At 41.8% G+C, this 16,439-nt stretch overlaps 2 protein-coding genes across 5 annotated transcripts in view; one reads left to right on the top strand and one right to left on the bottom strand.

The window, feature by feature from the left end:
- SKIC2 (SKI2 subunit of superkiller complex) overlaps positions 1–10,998 on the bottom strand; it is a 33,969-nt gene extending 22,971 nt beyond the window's left edge. The window contains exons 1-13 of the mRNA XM_089513802.1: positions 10,898–10,998; positions 9,986–10,107; positions 9,294–9,403; positions 8,848–8,965; positions 8,324–8,438; positions 7,925–7,999; positions 6,783–6,836; positions 6,321–6,547; positions 3,390–3,533; positions 2,992–3,137; positions 1,783–1,929; positions 549–633; positions 334–440 (exon numbers count right to left, since the gene is read on the bottom strand). Of these exons, the coding sequence (XP_089369928.1) occupies positions 334–440; positions 549–633; positions 1,783–1,929; positions 2,992–3,137; positions 3,390–3,533; positions 6,321–6,547; positions 6,783–6,836; positions 7,925–7,999; positions 8,324–8,438; positions 8,848–8,965; positions 9,294–9,403; positions 9,986–10,107; positions 10,898–10,916 (1,469 nt within the window). The 5' untranslated portion in view covers positions 10,917–10,998. The remainder of the gene's footprint in view (positions 1–333; positions 441–548; positions 634–1,782; positions 1,930–2,991; positions 3,138–3,389; positions 3,534–6,320; positions 6,548–6,782; positions 6,837–7,924; positions 8,000–8,323; positions 8,439–8,847; positions 8,966–9,293; positions 9,404–9,985; positions 10,108–10,897) is intronic.
- Positions 10,999–11,078: 80 nt separating this feature from the next.
- The window catches only part of NELFE (negative elongation factor complex member E), a 30,017-nt gene continuing 24,656 nt past the window's right edge, over positions 11,079–16,439 (top strand). The window contains exons 1-5 of one of the 4 annotated variants that reach the window (XM_089513760.1): positions 11,079–11,147; positions 14,036–14,132; positions 15,313–15,385; positions 15,696–15,841; positions 15,935–16,009. In XM_089513760.1, the coding sequence (XP_089369886.1) occupies positions 14,058–14,132; positions 15,313–15,385; positions 15,696–15,841; positions 15,935–16,009 (369 nt within the window). In that variant the 5' untranslated portion in view covers positions 11,079–11,147; positions 14,036–14,057. Of the gene's footprint in view, positions 11,193–11,433; positions 11,502–14,035; positions 14,133–15,312; positions 15,386–15,695; positions 15,842–15,934; positions 16,010–16,439 lie in introns of those variants that run through there. The other 3 variants (XM_089513780.1, XM_089513770.1, XM_089513787.1) reach the window with 3 other exon arrangements.

Raw genomic sequence — 16,439 nt, 5'->3', positions numbered from 1 at the left:
CTATGTGAGGTAGTTATGTCCACCAACCACAGCATGGAAAAGTAACTTCTTTTGACTACAATTCCCAGAATGAAGGTCTGTCACTAACTTGATGGGTTTAAAAGGAAATAAGCAGTAGACAAATTAATGGAGGAGAAGACTATCAGTGGGTATTAATGAAAGCAAATAAAGCTGGATTAGACCAAGTCTCGCAAATAATGGGGAGCAACATTAAGAGAAGGTTATTTAGCCTCCCTGTGGGCTTTTCCAGGGTATTAGATAGGCCACTATAGAAAACAGGATACTGGATTAGAAAGGTCTCTGGAGTAGATAGGCCTTTGGCCCATAGCTCACCCAATCCAGTCAGCAAACTCCAGAGTGTTGGGGACAGTGGCACTCAGCAAGATTATGTTCACATGGTCCGGCAGCATGATGAGGACCTCTTCCCACACCACACCACGCTGCAGAGAAGGAAACAGCAAGAAAATGGAGGCTCAAAACTAAACACGGGACACATCCAGCCACTTCTTGTGCAACACAACGTCTTAAATATACAGCTCTCTTCTCACCTCAGAGTCATTAATGTAATGGACTTCATCAAAGATCACCCACTCCAAGTCTCTGAGAACATCAGAGCCATTGTACAGCATAGACCTGTGGAGGGTTTAAATGAAAAAAGAGAAGTATTGCAGAGCAGAACTAATGCTCGGGCTGGCTGAATCTGGCTGTTGTTGTTGTCTTAAATAGTTTCCAACTATGGCCACCCTAAGGTGAGCCTGTCATAGGGTTTTTTTTGGCAAGATTTGTTCAGAGCAAGTTTGCCATTGCCTTTCCCTGAGAGCACATGATTTGTCCAAGGTCACCTAGTGGGTTTTCATGGCAGAGAGGAGATTCAAACCCTTGTCTCCTAGAGTGATAGTCCAACACTCAAACTAGTATGCCACACTGGCTCTTATTTCCTTAAATACCCTGAACTGAATGTTAATTTGAAGGTTTACTGTAGCATTTATGATATTGGCATTATAATTTTCACATTGGTCAGATCCATACAACATTGTGAAAGCCATGCCCTATTAGGAGTGGTTTAGGAAGCTAGGTTAGTTTAGCCTGCAGAAGAGATTAAGATGTGGCATGACAACCATGTTTACATATTTGAAGATATGTCATATTGAAGATGGAACAAGCTTCTTTTCAACTGCTCCAGAGACTAGGACATGGAGCAACAAATTCACATTAAAGGAAAAGAGTTTCCACCTAAACATTAGGAAGAATGTCTTGATGCTAAGAGCTGTTAACAGTAGAATATGCTGTCTTGCAGTGTGATGGAGTCTTTGCAGGTTTTTAAACAGAGGCTGGATGGTCATCTGCCAGGGAGTGCTTTAATTGTGTGTTCCTACATGGCAGGAGATTGTACTGGATGGCCCTGGAGTCTCTTCCAACTCTATGATTCTATAAACTGCATGGGAATGCCCCACCATCACCACATAACACATGGACCAAACACTACCATTCCTGATCTAACAGCTCCTGTTGGAGAAAGCCAACCATCTTCACAGAGTCAAGCTTACATAACTATTACAATTTTGCTTCTTGAAATAGGCATAGCAAAAGTTGCCAGATTACCAAGCCAGCACATACTATTTGGAATATAAAATACCAAGGGAAAAGACAGCCAAAATAAACACTGAATCGAGTGTTTAGCTCTCTCTCTCTCTCTCTCTCTCTCTCACACACACACACACACACACACAAACCCCCCCCTACTCTGCTGGCATCAGATTCAGTCTCTCTCTCAGTCCTTACCGAAGGATCTCTGTTGTCATGATAAGACATGAAGCATCTGGATGCAGCTGAACATCTCCTGTCAGCAACCCCACATCCCCAAAGGTATTTCTGAAATCCCGAAATTTCTGGTTAGAAAGCGCTTTGATTGGAGAAGTATATATGGTGCTGAAAGAGAAGACCAGAACAGAAAGCTTTAAAACCCCAGTGGGAGGAGATACTAGAAGGATCGCCTTCCTCCTCCATGATATAAACGTCTCGACTAATAAATAGATTATTTAGATCTGTTCAATGTAGACTTGCTGCCTTACACAAAAGAAAGAGACATGTTCTTAACCAAGAGCAGGGAACCATGGGACCTTCAGGATTGTTGAACTATCGCTCTCATAATCCCTTACAATTAGCTAAACTGGATGAGGCTTCTAGGATTGCATCTGCACTGCAGAATTAATGCAGTTTGGCACCACATTAACTGCCATGGCTCCATGCTATGGAATTCTGGGTTCTGTAGTTTGGTGAACTATGTAGCTTTCTCTGCCACAGAGCTCTGATACAGCAACAAACTACAAATTTCAGGATACCACAGGATGGAGCCATGACAGGTAAAACGGTGTTAAAACTGCATTAATTCTGCAGTGTGAGTGCAGCCCCGGAGTAAAAACTAAGAACCTCTGAAGGGCCAGAAGTTTTTTCAGTTATCTCCCTAACAGTTCATATCCTGTGCTATTGTCATCCACTAGACCACGGTACAGAACCCATAAACCTCCACATGACTACATCTCCTGCTACCCTTGACCACTAGCCATGCTGGCTGAGATTATGGGAACTGGAGTACCACATCTCCCAGTGGGCCACATTCCCCACCATTGCACTAAGCAATCCTAAGGCACTACCTAGGACATGGTTTTGGTTTTGCTGCAGTGCTAGGCAAATGGGTGCTTCCCTTCTCAATCTGTCCAAAGAAAATTCCCCACAATTAATGGCTTATCAGATCACAGGCCTGGGCCTATGCAGATTTGTCTTGTCTTTTTAGACGTCAAGCCTCAGAATTCCCTCAGCCAACACAGCCACAACCATGTTGGCCGGGAGAATCCTGTGATCTGCAATCCAGAAAAGGGACATTTTCTTAACTCTACCTTAACCCTGAACCTGCTAGTGCTTCACACTACTCAATTGAGATTAAAGGGGCATCTAAAAAGTACAAATAGAAGGAAACAAGGAGGCTCTCACCGCGTCATGTGCTTCTGCGACAAAGCAATAGCGTACTCAGCTACCACAGTCTTGCCAGCAGATGTGTGGGCAGCAACAAACACTGAATCGTGTTTCTCCAAGTGGAGAATAGCCTGTTTCTGGAAAACATCAGGCTCAAAGGGCCACTGGATGGTTGCAGGAGTGGAAAGAGAACAATAAAAGAAGAAGTTTGATGTTATTTATTTGTCAATTACACTAACATCCTGCATACATGGCTTTCCCCTTACCCTATTTTATCCTCATAACAACCCTGTCAGATAGGTCAAGCTGAGGACATGAACCTAGATTTCCCAAGTCTGAATCCAACACTCAAGCCATGACACACCACACTAGTCATCCTCTTCCTCTCTAGTCCCCCTTCAGTACCAACATCTTACCTTGAAAGCCGGGTCAGGAATTCGCTTGTAGAAATCATCCACAGGAGAACTGACATCTACTGGAATGGCCCATTGCTCTTTGGGGGGCTCAGTAGTGGGAGCCTGGGCAGCCTGAGGGGCTGGTTTGGGGGTGGAGGTCACTTCCTGAGAATGAGGCAAAGAGGATGGACAACAGACAAAAAAGAGAAAGTATGAGTGAAATAAGCTACAAGCAGGAGGATGCCCACCACCTGCAGACTTAAAAAAAAAAAGGACTTGCACCAAACATGACACAATTTTTAAAAGCAAAAGATTCAGCTACCTGATTCATCAAAAAGGCTTTGAAACAGACAAAAGCGTTTCCAGTTAAACCATGCAGCCCTATTTTTGGATGATGGTCACATACAGCCATAACTCGGTTAACAAAGCCTCTGACAAAGAAGCTCCTTTTTACAAAGATTTTTTTTATGCTACCCAGCCTGTCCTCTTTTCTTCCTGGTCCAGCTGCACTGGTGATAAGACTGCAGAAACACAGACTTTCAGTTACCAAATTGTAGCAATATGTCTGCAATAAACAGTGCTGAGAAAGAATAGGATACTTCTCAGGCGATCATACTCTAGGGGTTTGTGCTTGCCTACAACAGGCAAAGTAACGGCAGCTGCCTCCAGAATTCCTTATTCTGACGGCATGATAAACAGCAAAATAGAAAGAGAGTAAGCGAATTAGCCTGCCTCACCAGATATCTCCACAGATCTATGAGTTTGGCTCCCAAAATGAAAATCATAAGAAAAGTGTAAGCTGTTCACCCTTTTAGTCACCCTCCTCTGGACGCACTCCAGTTTGTCAATGTCCTTTTTGAATTGTGGTGCCCAGAACTGGACACAATGTTCCAGGTGGGGCCTGACCAGAGCAGAATACAGTGGCACTACTACTTCTCTTGATCTAGACACTATACTTTTATTGATGCAGCCTAAAATTGCATTGGCCTTTTTAGCTGCCACATCGCACTGTTCACTCATGTTCAACTTTTGGTCTACTTGGACTCCCAGATCCCTTTCACATGTAGTTTCATTCAGCCAGGTGTCCCCCATCCTATATCTGTGCATTTTATTTTTCTGCCCTAAGTGCAGTACCCTACATTTCTCTGTGTTGAATCTCATCCTGTTAGCTTTGGCCCAGCTTTCTAGTCTATTCAGGTCATTTTGAATGCTGATCCTGTCCTTTGGAGTATTAGCTACTCCTCCTAATTTGGTGTCATCTGCAAATTTGATGAGTATGCTCCCAATTCTGTCATCCAGGTCATTGATAAAGATGTTGAATAGCACTGGGCCCAGGACAGAGCCCTGTGGGACCCCACTGGTCACATCCCTCCAGGATGAAAAGGTGCCATTGTTGAGCACCCTTTGAGTTCGGCCAGTCAACCAGTTACAAATCCATGTAACAGTTACTTTGTCTAGCCCACATTTTACAAGCTTGTTTGCAAGAATGTCATAGGAAACCTTGTCAAAGGCCTTACTGAAATCAAGATATACTATATCCACAGCATTCCCACCAAGAAACTGTGGTTGATCTCATTTAGACACAAGCCAGGTTCAAACCAATGTTTATGAAGCTGGTGCATTTCAAATATGTCATAGTTAACTCACTTTAGGTTTCAGACAAGATTATAAGCTGCAGTTAACCGAAAACAGAAGAGGAATGTTACTTTTCCCTTCCATCCAGACAAAGCATGGCTCCTTCTTGACTTTGGAAAGTTATTTTTCAGCTTGTATACAATGACATGATGAAGCCATCCATATAACTCAGTGGTAGGACAATGCTCTGGGTCTCAGATTGTCATTATATCACTGCTCAATCATAGGCAGATACAGAAAGTCATTAAATACATCCCACTTAAAAATACCTTGTTGTGTACCTTCAAGTCATTTCCAATTTATAGTGACCCATTTGATATTTATCTTATATTAATTACTTTTATAAATTCATTGCAGAAAAGAACACAGGTTAAGATAGCTCTTTCTGTAACAATCCTAAACTTTTTGGCACATTGGGGTTGGCATTATGTCTGTTAGTCCCAAATAGGTAGACCCAACCATTTTCTATTGATGAAAACTGAATCAACACATAGCTAAATTCAATGGATTCAATGGGCCTACTCTACTCTAGAACTTATGCCTGGCTCTCCTGTCCCAGGCTAACATCCTTAATGCAGAAATGGACACCTGTGACTAGTCTGGGGGATAGTTTTCCACCCAGGTGACCTACTAGGGGCTGCATGCCAAAAAACTAGAAACAACATACCAGCTGAAGGCCACCCGTTTTTGAAAAGTGAGAATTTGTATATGTAAAATAGTGAAAGGGAACCATGTAATCTATTTGAAAGTGAGAATTGCCACTCTTGAGGAATTCCCAGGAGAAAAACGATTCCCTTTTTACTGGCCAAAAAAATGGATAGTTTTCCTAGGAGTCTGGAGGCTCAAGGACTCCAAAAATAGCCCTAGGGCTGCACCTATCCCTTCTCCAACCATTATGTCACATTGATTCTAGGTCAGAGTGGGCAACTCTGTCACAATATGCAGCAGCCCTCCCCAAAGAGATCTTGAAGAACTGCACCTCTTACTAGACGCCACTATTTTAAAAAGTCATTTTTTGCTCCAAAGGCTCTCTAGAAAAGATGGGGGAAGGGAAGCATTTTCAACATGTCTTGGGAGAGAGGCTTGGGCATTTTAAGTGCAAGAGAGATAATTTTTTGCAATAGGAAGTAACCTAGAGTCACTTCCTGTTCCTTATTTATTTTTAAAGACCTTCATTGGACTAAAAATATGCAGGAGAGGGGTCAAAAACATGGTACAAATGGTTTTGGGGAGCTGCATGCAACCTACAGGCATTGCTTTGCCTCCTACCGCTTTAGATCCTTTCACACCAGTATGGACAGATCCACATTTGCCCACCTTGAGCACCAATTCCTCCAGGCTGTTTGCTCTCCGCAGAGGTGCCTGTTCCGCTGGGGGTGACTTTTCTTCCTTTGTCCCTTTGCCTTCCTTCCTTTTCGTCTTCTGCTTCTCCCCTTCCTCAGCCTTCTCCTTGCCTTCTTCATCGCTAGAGCTTCCCAAGTCAAAGGTATCCAGCGCCCCCAGCAAGTTTGTCAAATTCAGCAATCCTGGAGAGGCCTTGAGCTCTGAAGAAGTGAAAACATAGGGTCACCATCTGTTATTTCATTCAGGATTTTTTTGAAGGGGGGGGAGGGACAGAATCTTAGGACCCTCCCTTAGATACTGGCTCCCATCAGTTCAATGAAAGATGGTCAGCTTATTCTACAATCAGGGAATCCACACAAAATTGACAAGTATCTTACAGAACGTTAGCACAAATTGATGTCACAGCCCTGAATCTTCTCTCCCAAAGGTGGCTACCTTGTTTAGTGAATTCAACCCCCTTCTTCCAGCCAGGTGGCACCATCAGCAAATCTGCAAAAAAAGAGAGAGGGGAAAAACAGAGAAGGGGATTAAACCTCAGGAAAGATATTATTTTTTGATAACAATTCCCAGAATCCTCCAATCAGTATGATTATTCTTTTGTGCCAGCAAGTGTGGTGTAGAGTGTTGGACTATAGAGACCAGGGTTCTAATCCCCGTTCCACCATGAAACCCACTGTGTGATCTTGGGCAAGTCACATGCTCTTGGCCTCAGGGGAAGGCAATGGCAAACCTCCTCTGAACAAATCTTGCCAAAACCCCATGATAGGTTTACCTTAGGGTCACTATAAGTCGGCAATGACTTGAGGGCACAGATCAACAGCAAACCATTACTTCTAGATTAAGGTCTGCAGACTGGGACTGTCTTGCTTGTTATTGATCTTATTTAAGCAACTCTAGGAGTCTTCTTGGCTGCATGGCATTTTTGATCATTTATCTAAAACATATTAATCCTTGCCTTTGACTGAAATTAAGGAGATTAAAATGCTTTAAATAAATAAAGAAAACACACCATGAAAAGTAATAGATTACACTCAGCTTTATATTCACACTCAAACACAGTAGCAATAGCAATAGCAAGTACATTTCTATACCACTTATCAGTGCACTTAAGCAATCCCTAAGCGGTTTACAAAGTAAACTATTGGGAAGTAGCCAATAGCCAGTAGCTATTTATGGGTTTAAGTGTGAAAAAAGGCCCCCTGGACCACCTTTTCAGATCTGTTTCCACCTAGCTCATGTTGTATCTATTTACTATTAACTTTACCAGGATGTGAGCACATACAGACATACCAGTAATATCCAATCCCATTGTCCATCCTTTTCACTCTAGATCTCATCCACCTTTCATCTCCCTCTCCGTGGCCTTTCTTACCTCTCATTCGTCCTCCTCATTTTTCTCACACCCATATACAGTAACAAGTGCAAATAACAGCAAGCCCTATCATGTGTCCCAGGGAGGATGCATACCTTACTAAAACAGAATGGCCAAAATTTTTAAGAGGAGGGCTACTAAATAAATCCTATTATTATTATTATTATTATTATTATTATTATTATGTAAAAAAAGACTTGAGTACCTTTTTCAAAATCAATGTCTTCTTCTAGCTCTTCTTTTGCCTTGATCTGCTCTAGAGTGGGTTCATCCATTCCACCTGGCGAGTGTGGGTGAAAACAACAGGGCATGAATGGTTAAAGGGTATGTTACATGCATGGTGAGAATTCTGCAACTAAAAAACTCAAATTCTGCAACTGATTTATTCAAATGGCCTGGGATTTTCCACACTGGTGCCAGCTGGGTGCAAAAAGTATGGGAACAGAGGTTATGCATACCCTCCAATGTACTCCCCAAATTCCCCTCCCATCAACTCTTGTTCCCAAGCTCATCCGTGCCAAACATCTGTCCCATGGCTCAGCACACAAATTCCATAGCATTCTCTTTCAGAACTCTTAAGGGGTGAGAATAGGGAGCTGCATACCTGGCCAGAAGGGATAGTTGGTGGCACTGCCCCTCAGAGCCTCTGCTGGGGGACCAGGGGCTCGCTGAAAGGAAAGTGAATTCTTGGCTGAAAGGCCCATGTTGTCCACAAGCGCCTGGAATTGAAAGTGGCATAAAAGAGAGGGAGAGGGAGCAGTGTCAGAGAAGATACACAATCAGTTTTTGCTGATGGTTTTTACATTCTTATATACCAGTTAAGGGGCATATCTGGCACTGCAGATGTTGTGGAACTACAATTCCCATTAGCCCTGACCAGCTCAGTCAGCAGTCAGGGATTATGGGAGTTCCGCTGCATGAAAACAGAGTTAACAGCATCTAAATAGTTAAGATGCCCTTCAGCATCAGGAGGACTACATGTTTCCTCATACTGGCTACTGACTGATGAATGATTTGAGGCAGTATGTATGTCTGACAAAATACAGGAGAACAGCATGTTTAAGGACATCCTTACAACTTGCCACTCAAAGTGTCTTCCTGGGTGGAGGGAAAGAGACAATTTCTTACCTCTGTGAAACCAAGCAGCTCTCCCGTAGTAGGGTTGCGCTCAGCCTGAAGCGTGGAGTGTACAGGTGTGACGTCTACCTCAAAAAGCGAATGGATGTCTTTCTCACGGGGCCAGAATCTTCCTCAAAAAGAATGAGCACAGTTCAAAAGCCCTTTCTCTTCTCTTCCCACTAAAAAACAGCTCCTGCCTCCAACTTAAAGTTTATTGAGAATTATGTCCTGGTTTGTTCATTTGGGCAGTGGAGATTTTCACGCACACAAGAAGTTGCTCAAAGCAATCAGATTGTTTGGTCTTTTTTAGTCTACAGCTATTAGACTCCTCCAGCAAACAAGGTCAGCGGCCATGCGGACTGGGGTATCCTGAACGTTGTGGTTCACAAAGAAAGATTTCCAAGTTCTGGCTGACCAAAGTCTTGTGGAGGCCCTGTGGCTGCTGACAAACTCACCTGTGAGACCTTTCAAAATGATGTATGGGAAGCCATTCAGGGCTGTTGAGAAATTCCTGCTCCAGTTCAGATGCCAGGTCCTGAGCATAAGGGGGCAACCCATGAGGTAACTGTGGGCCATGAGTTAAAAAAAGAAAAGAAAGCACAAATGTTGTTTACTACCTCTGAAAGTCATGAAAAGTATTTACTAGCTATAGGTGCTGGTTTCCAACACTTAAAACACTAAACCACACTATACATCTGGACAACTTAATAAATGTATGTACATTCCTCCCTCCATTTTCGTGGGGGATACGTTCCGGACCCCCCATGAAAATTGAAAACCGTGCATATACAGCATTATTGGCTTGAATGGAGGCGCACCCTTGCAGGGGCGTAAAACATGTGTCACAGACGCACATCCCATTTTAACCCCCTCCGTTCACCTCCTGTGGATAGTGAAAGGAAGTTGGCAAGAACGGAGGGAGGACTGTATAGGCAAATCCAGGTATGCCAAACTCCAAAATACAAAACACCTCTGGCCCCAAGCATTTTGGGTAAGGGAGACTCAACCTCTACTAGCCTGAAAGACAAATGGTAGGAACTGTGGAATTAATTCAGACAGTTTTTAGCCATTGATGTAAGATGATTATTGCCTGTTTCTGTGAGGAAATATCATACCTGAGGTGAACAGCCTTGGTCAAAGGCCTTACCGTGGTGAGTGGAAATCCCTCTCCATAAGGGCCCTTCTCTTGGGTGATGAGCTCAAAGCGACCGGCGCATCCGACCTCCAGGACTGAGAGGGGCAGGTCCAGGGGTCCCCTGGGCGGCAGGGCTGGGAGGAAACAAGAGGACCAGGGCATTGGCAAATCCAAACCATCCTTTCAGCTCTTGCCTTTTCAGCAACCCTTTGCTGTTACATAGGGTAATAATAATAATAATAATAATAATAATAATAATAATATTTATTTATTATTATATATTATTTAAAAAATAACGAGTATCAGAATTAGGACTAAATAATAAGAAAGGCTAAGTCCTTATAATAATAATTATTATATATTGTTATAATGATATCATTTATTTATTATTATATATTTTTTAAAAAATTATGCATTGTTTTAAAAAATTATAGTAATAATAATTATTATTTTATAATAATAATATTTTTATTTACTATTATAGATTATTAAAAAAAGATCAAATTTATGAAAATATAAGAAAAGCTAAATAATAATAATAATTATATATTGTTATAATATTTATAATAATATTATTTATTATTATACATTATTTAAAAATAAAGTCAAAATTATGAATAAATAACAAAAAAGGCAAAGTCCTTATAATAAAAATAACTTATTATTAATATTATTATTATTATTATTAGGACAGTCTTATTATTCATTAATAATTTTGATTTATTTTATTTTTAAAAGATCAATTTTAAACTGAATAACTGAACTGAGTCATGATTAAATTTCATTTTAAAAAAGCTGAATAATAATAACAATAATAATACTAATACTGCAGTGATGATGATAATAATGATCAACATCAAAGCTATTCAGAGTGTTCAACCTCTTTAGGAACAGGGTCTCTCTGTGGGGCTCCTCTATTCCTACCTATCCTCTCCTGCTCCATTTCAACAGCCACGGGTCACATAGGGGCGTGGCTTCACCTAACCCGGAAGCACTCCCTTGGTGACTTCAGCTGAGGGCGGAAGCTTCTGTTTTAAAACAGAAAGGCAATGTCGGGCGGAAGTGGCTCCAGCCGAGCCTCAGGGAAGAGCGGAAGTAGATGCGAAATCGAAATCCGATTGGATAATTCCAAAAGGGGCGGAAGGACGGCGGGAGAAGGAATCGAAGGCTTTGTGTATGTTGTTGTTGTTGTTGTTGTTTATAAGGCGGGCTTCTTCGGGTAAGTGACGCAACGCGGCTGCTGGCCAATGGCTTTAACGTTCCAACGTAGCCGGGTTCCAGCTTCTTCTTGTTCTTCTTCCAAAAGGGGGTCTGGTCTAACTTAGAACGTTTATGCCCCTCCTCTTGCAATTCAGCCAATCAGCGGCTGGTATGCAAAGCAAGGCGGCTGCCTGCCTTTTCAAACGACCAATAGGGTTGGCGTTGCTGGGCAGTTTATGCAAATATATAGAAGGGACCGCCTCCACCTCCTCCATGATTGGAACGCCGAGGAGCCAGGAAGAGGCTGAGAGAAGGGAAGAGAAGGCAGGTCATCACGGGGATAGCATCAGGATAGTTTAGATATATATCTGTATATATATATATATATATATATATATATATATATATATATATTAAATGACACACACATATATATATATTATCTATATTTGCATATATATATATATATATGCACACACACAAATATATATGCAAAGTGTGTGTGTGTATATATATATATGTATATATATATGCAAATATATGTGTATGTGAGATATATATATATATATATGTATATAATATGCATATATATAAAATGGTGCATATCTATCTCTATAATATTATATATATATATATACACACACACACACACACACACGCAAATCTCCAGTCTGCATGGGCATATATATATATATATATATATATGCATGCATGTGTGTGTGTAAAGTGTGTATATATATATATAGTACATATGCATGGAAATACATATATGTGTGTGTAAAGTATATACACACACCACACACACACACACACACATATATACATGCGTGTGTGTGTGTAAAGTATATTGCATGCAAATCTCTGTGTGTGTGTGTGATATTATATATATATATATATACACACACACACACACATATCTCCATTCTGACTTAGCATGAGTCGTGGTGCATCCTGGGAAAGGTTGGCCCTATGTGGGGAAAGTGGTGCTGGGTTGTCCTGGCCTCCTTGCATCATGTAGTGTCCCTTCCTCTGAGGCTGAGAGAGTGTGACTGGCCCAAGGTCTCCCAGTGAGTCACCAGAGCTGAACTGGGATTCGAACCCTGCTCTCCAGAGCCATAGCCCAAGACTCAAACCACTGTGCCAGGCTGTCTCCATACAAATATACAATCATAATAAACAGACTAACATTAAAATACATTAATGCTGGAGGAGACTCGATAGCATTAAAAGTGCATTGAAGGCTAGTGTCTCCTGACAGGCTGAGCCAGATGATTTTAAATTGTGAATTTTATATGATGTTTTAATATGAGTATATCTTATTTGTCCTTTTACTTTGATGTGTGTTTTAAGCAATGTGTTTTAACAGATGTTGTTGGTTGTTGTTGTTGCCCCCACCTCCGTCCATGAGGAGGGGCAGGTAAGAAACGTATTATTACTATTACTATTATTATTATTATTATTATTATTAACTTACAACAAAGAAACAGACTGAAAATGAAGGTACAAATAAAAAATAATATATCCTAGCGAAAAAGACATAAAGTAGGACTCCAACAGCCCACGATTATCAGAGGTAATTTGGGCAAGATGGATTAAATCTTCAAATAATAATTGGATTAATTTTGGACTAGATTTGACTAGAAGAACTAGATTATTTTTGGACAATTTTGGGCTATTTTGGAATATTTTTTGGGGGGGATCATTTTTGGACTGTTTTGGATTTAGATTATAAGGACATTAACTTCAGAGGGAATTTGCTGTTTTATATTCAAACAGTTGGCACTTAAGACTGACTTGGAAGAAGACGCTTTCATCATTTGTGAATGTAATCCGTTTCATCCAATTTCTTCTTCTTGGTTGGTCTCGAAGGGACTATTGGAAAGTGGGAATCGATCATAGATTTCATGAGAAAATACTGAAGGGAAATAGCAATCGTGGGACTTGAATAATAGTAGAATGTGGTCTGAGTGTTGGACTATGACTCTGGAGAGCAGGATTTGAGTCACACTCTCTCAGCCTCAGGGGAAAGCAATGGCAAACCTCCTCTGACCAAATCTTGTCAAGAAACCTCCATGATAGGTTCACCTCAGGGCCGCAGTAAGTCGGAAACGGCTTGAAGGCACACAGCAAAGAATGAAATAACATGTAGAGGTGTATCCTATGTAGACAAAGTAGAGTAATTTGTTAATTGTAACCATCAGCTGGAAAGTTGTTCTTTTGTGTAGTCTGTAGGTGCAGCGTGTTTTAACTTTGTAGATTGGAGGTAGGCAGGTTTTTTTTGGTAGTTTTACTTTATTATTGTTTTATATTATTGAAAAGTATGTCTTAATAAAAACATTTTTTAAAAAAAGGTACAACTGGATTCCTTAATGTCTTTTTGTGCCAGAATGGATAAGGTCTAAACACACACTGCAGAAATAATCCAGTTTGAGACCGCTTTAACTGCCTGGGCTCAGTGCTCGGCAATCCTGGGAACTGTAGTTTTATTGTGGCACTAGAGCTGTCTGGCAGAGAAAGCTAAACGTTGCTCGTAAAACTACAGTTCCCAGAAATCCCAATCACTAAGCCAGGGCAGTTAAAGTGGTCTCAAAGCGGAGTATTTCTGCAGTGTGTTTTCGGAACGTACATGGCTTTCCTATACATCCTTGGATTGGGCAAAAAGGTCCCTGTGTCACTGTAGGTTGCTCACCAAAGACCATCCATAGGCTTTACCTGAGTCTTTTGGGTTATGTGGGCATGTTCTAGAAGAGTTTATTCCTGACATTTCGCCAGCACCTGGCTGCATCTTCAGAACCCTCAAAAAACTATGAAAGCCTTTGACTTTACTTTACATGAGCCATTTTTCTTGTCTTCCCATACCAGGCAGTGACATTGCAGAGCAACCATGATTGTTTTACCACCAGGACTGACGGAAGAAGAAGAAGCTCTACAGAAGAAGTTTGCCAAACTCAAGAAAAAGGTCAGAGCTTGTGACCACTGAGGGTAGGCATTGCCCAAGTCAGGCTGGGCTGAATGAAAGGCTCAGATAGAGAACAGGAAACTATCCTTTTGCCTAGCCATTAGCCAGTCTGGCCAGCTCTGAGACTGGCAGCAATCTTGAAGGCAACTGTGGCTGCGTCGGCACTGCAGAACTAATCCAGTTTGACACCACTTTAACTGCCATGGCTCAATGTTATGGAATTTTGGGAACTGTAGTTTGGTGAGACATTTAGGCATTCAGGCATCTGTCTGAGAGGTGCCAAAACAAACTATAATTCCTAGGATTTCAAGCATGGAACCATGGCAGTTAAAGTGGTGTCAGACTGGATTGCAGAATATAGACTATAAATTGCAGCGGGGAATATAGCGGTACTATTACCTCCCTCAGTTTGGAAACTATGGGGCTCAACAGACCACCCCTTTCCTCGCTAGATCAGGGCTGTGGCAACCACACACCACGGCCCTGATCTGGCCTTTCCACGGCTCAAAAAGAAGCCACGAAAAGCGGCTCCTTTTTGCACCCTAGCCGCTGCAGCTTTTCAGCACTCCTTTGGTTCAGCACGTTTAAACGCTGCACCAACGGAGAGCTATGACGCCCCCCACCATGTGGTTGGGCACATGGTGTGACGCCGGCATGGGGGTGGCCGGCATGCTTCAAGCAAAGATTTCTCGCTGTCTTGTAGTCTTTTTCAATGAGAGATGTATTGCTTTTTTTTTTAACTTGGGGACTCACAACCAGGTCAATAAACACAGAAGAAACCACCAGGTTACAACAATATAATTAAGCAATTATTATGTTGAAACACAATTGAATTAAAAAGTACCTTAAAGATGTCAATAAAAGAGCAGAGCACCCACAAGTTAAAAGGCCCAGTTAGTTGTCAACAGCCCACCTAAATAAAAAGATGTTTGCTTGCTAGCAGAAGTGCAGCAGGGAGGAAAAGGAAGGTTTTGTGTTGCTTAAGGGTTCCATGCATTTTGGGGGCAGCCACCAAGAAGGCACTTTCTTCTGTCCCAGCAAATGTGCTCCTGAAAGCTGTGGGATCAAAAGAACTTCCTCATTTAGAACTTGAAAAAATTGTATGGGAAAGTATGGTCCTTCAGATAGTCTGAGAACATCCATTTTTAACCTTTTTTCTTTCTTTCCTTTCCCCCCCCAGAAAAAGGCCCTCATGGCCTTAAAGAAGCAACAGAGTTCAACCAGCCAAGCCAGCCAGGGAGGAATTAAACGCTGTAAGTCAGGCCCTTGTGAAAGAAGAGGATGGGAAGGGACAGGATATGGTAATACCTAGATCATCCTGGATTATATTTGCACTGCAACCATAATCCAGTTTGATACCACCTTAACTACTATGGCTCCATCCTATGGAATTCTTGAATTTGTAGTTTGTTTTGGCACCAAAGTAGTCTGTCAGAGAAGGCTAAATGTCTCAGAAAAACTACAGTTTCCAGAATTGTGTTGATACTGAGCCATGGCAGTTAAAGTGATGTCGAACCGAATTATTTTTGCAGTACTGGACACCACTCTCTTTTTGTTTCTCAGCCATCTCAGACCAGCCCATAGTGGATACAGCGACCGCTACAGAGCAAGCCAAAATGCTGGTGAAAACAGGGGCCATTAGCGCTATTAAAGCTGAGAACAAGAACTCAGGATTCAAGCGCTCTCGCACTCTGGAGGGGAAGCTGAAAGTAAGTGGAAATGGGTAGAAGCATGACCAGAAGATCTATGTTATAGGACTGGTTCACGTCCCACATACTCTTAACCTCTTTGTGTGTCTTTAGGATCCAGAGAAAGGGCCAGCCCCGACTTTCCAGCCTTTTCAGCGAAGCATCTCTGCAGACGATGATTCCCAAGAGGTACCAGGGATTTGGGGTTCTAGATTGGGCAAATGGATTCGATCAAGGCAAAGAGAGTTTGCTTTTCCATTCCTCGGTGTGTGTTGTTTTTCCGTTCCTTGGTTGTGATGAAAGGTTAATGGTTCTCACCATGTAGTCTTCTAGATATTTTGGTCCTCAAATTCCAGAAGCTTTACCCAGTATGGCTAATGGCTAGGGATTCTGGGACTTTATCACACACGGATTTTAAGAACCATAAAAATTCAGCAATGTTTATTTGTTGATACCTATCATATGCCCTCTTGTCCCTGCCGTGTCTTTCAATCATTGTTAGCTTGCACCTTGCCATTGATGAGGAACACCTGTCAATATGCTTCCAATTTCACTAATTATCAGGGGCAGTGTAGTGGTTTGAGCATTGGACTATGACTCTGGAGACCGGGGTTTGACT

The sequence above is a fragment of the Sceloporus occidentalis genome, unplaced genomic scaffold (assembly GCF_023333645.1).
Source record: "Sceloporus occidentalis isolate IW3139 unplaced genomic scaffold, rSceOcc1.0.p SCAF_1, whole genome shotgun sequence".
In the NCBI taxonomy this organism is placed as follows: domain Eukaryota; kingdom Metazoa; phylum Chordata; class Lepidosauria; order Squamata; family Phrynosomatidae; genus Sceloporus; species Sceloporus occidentalis.
This window is presented reverse-complemented; position numbering and strand designations above follow the sequence as displayed.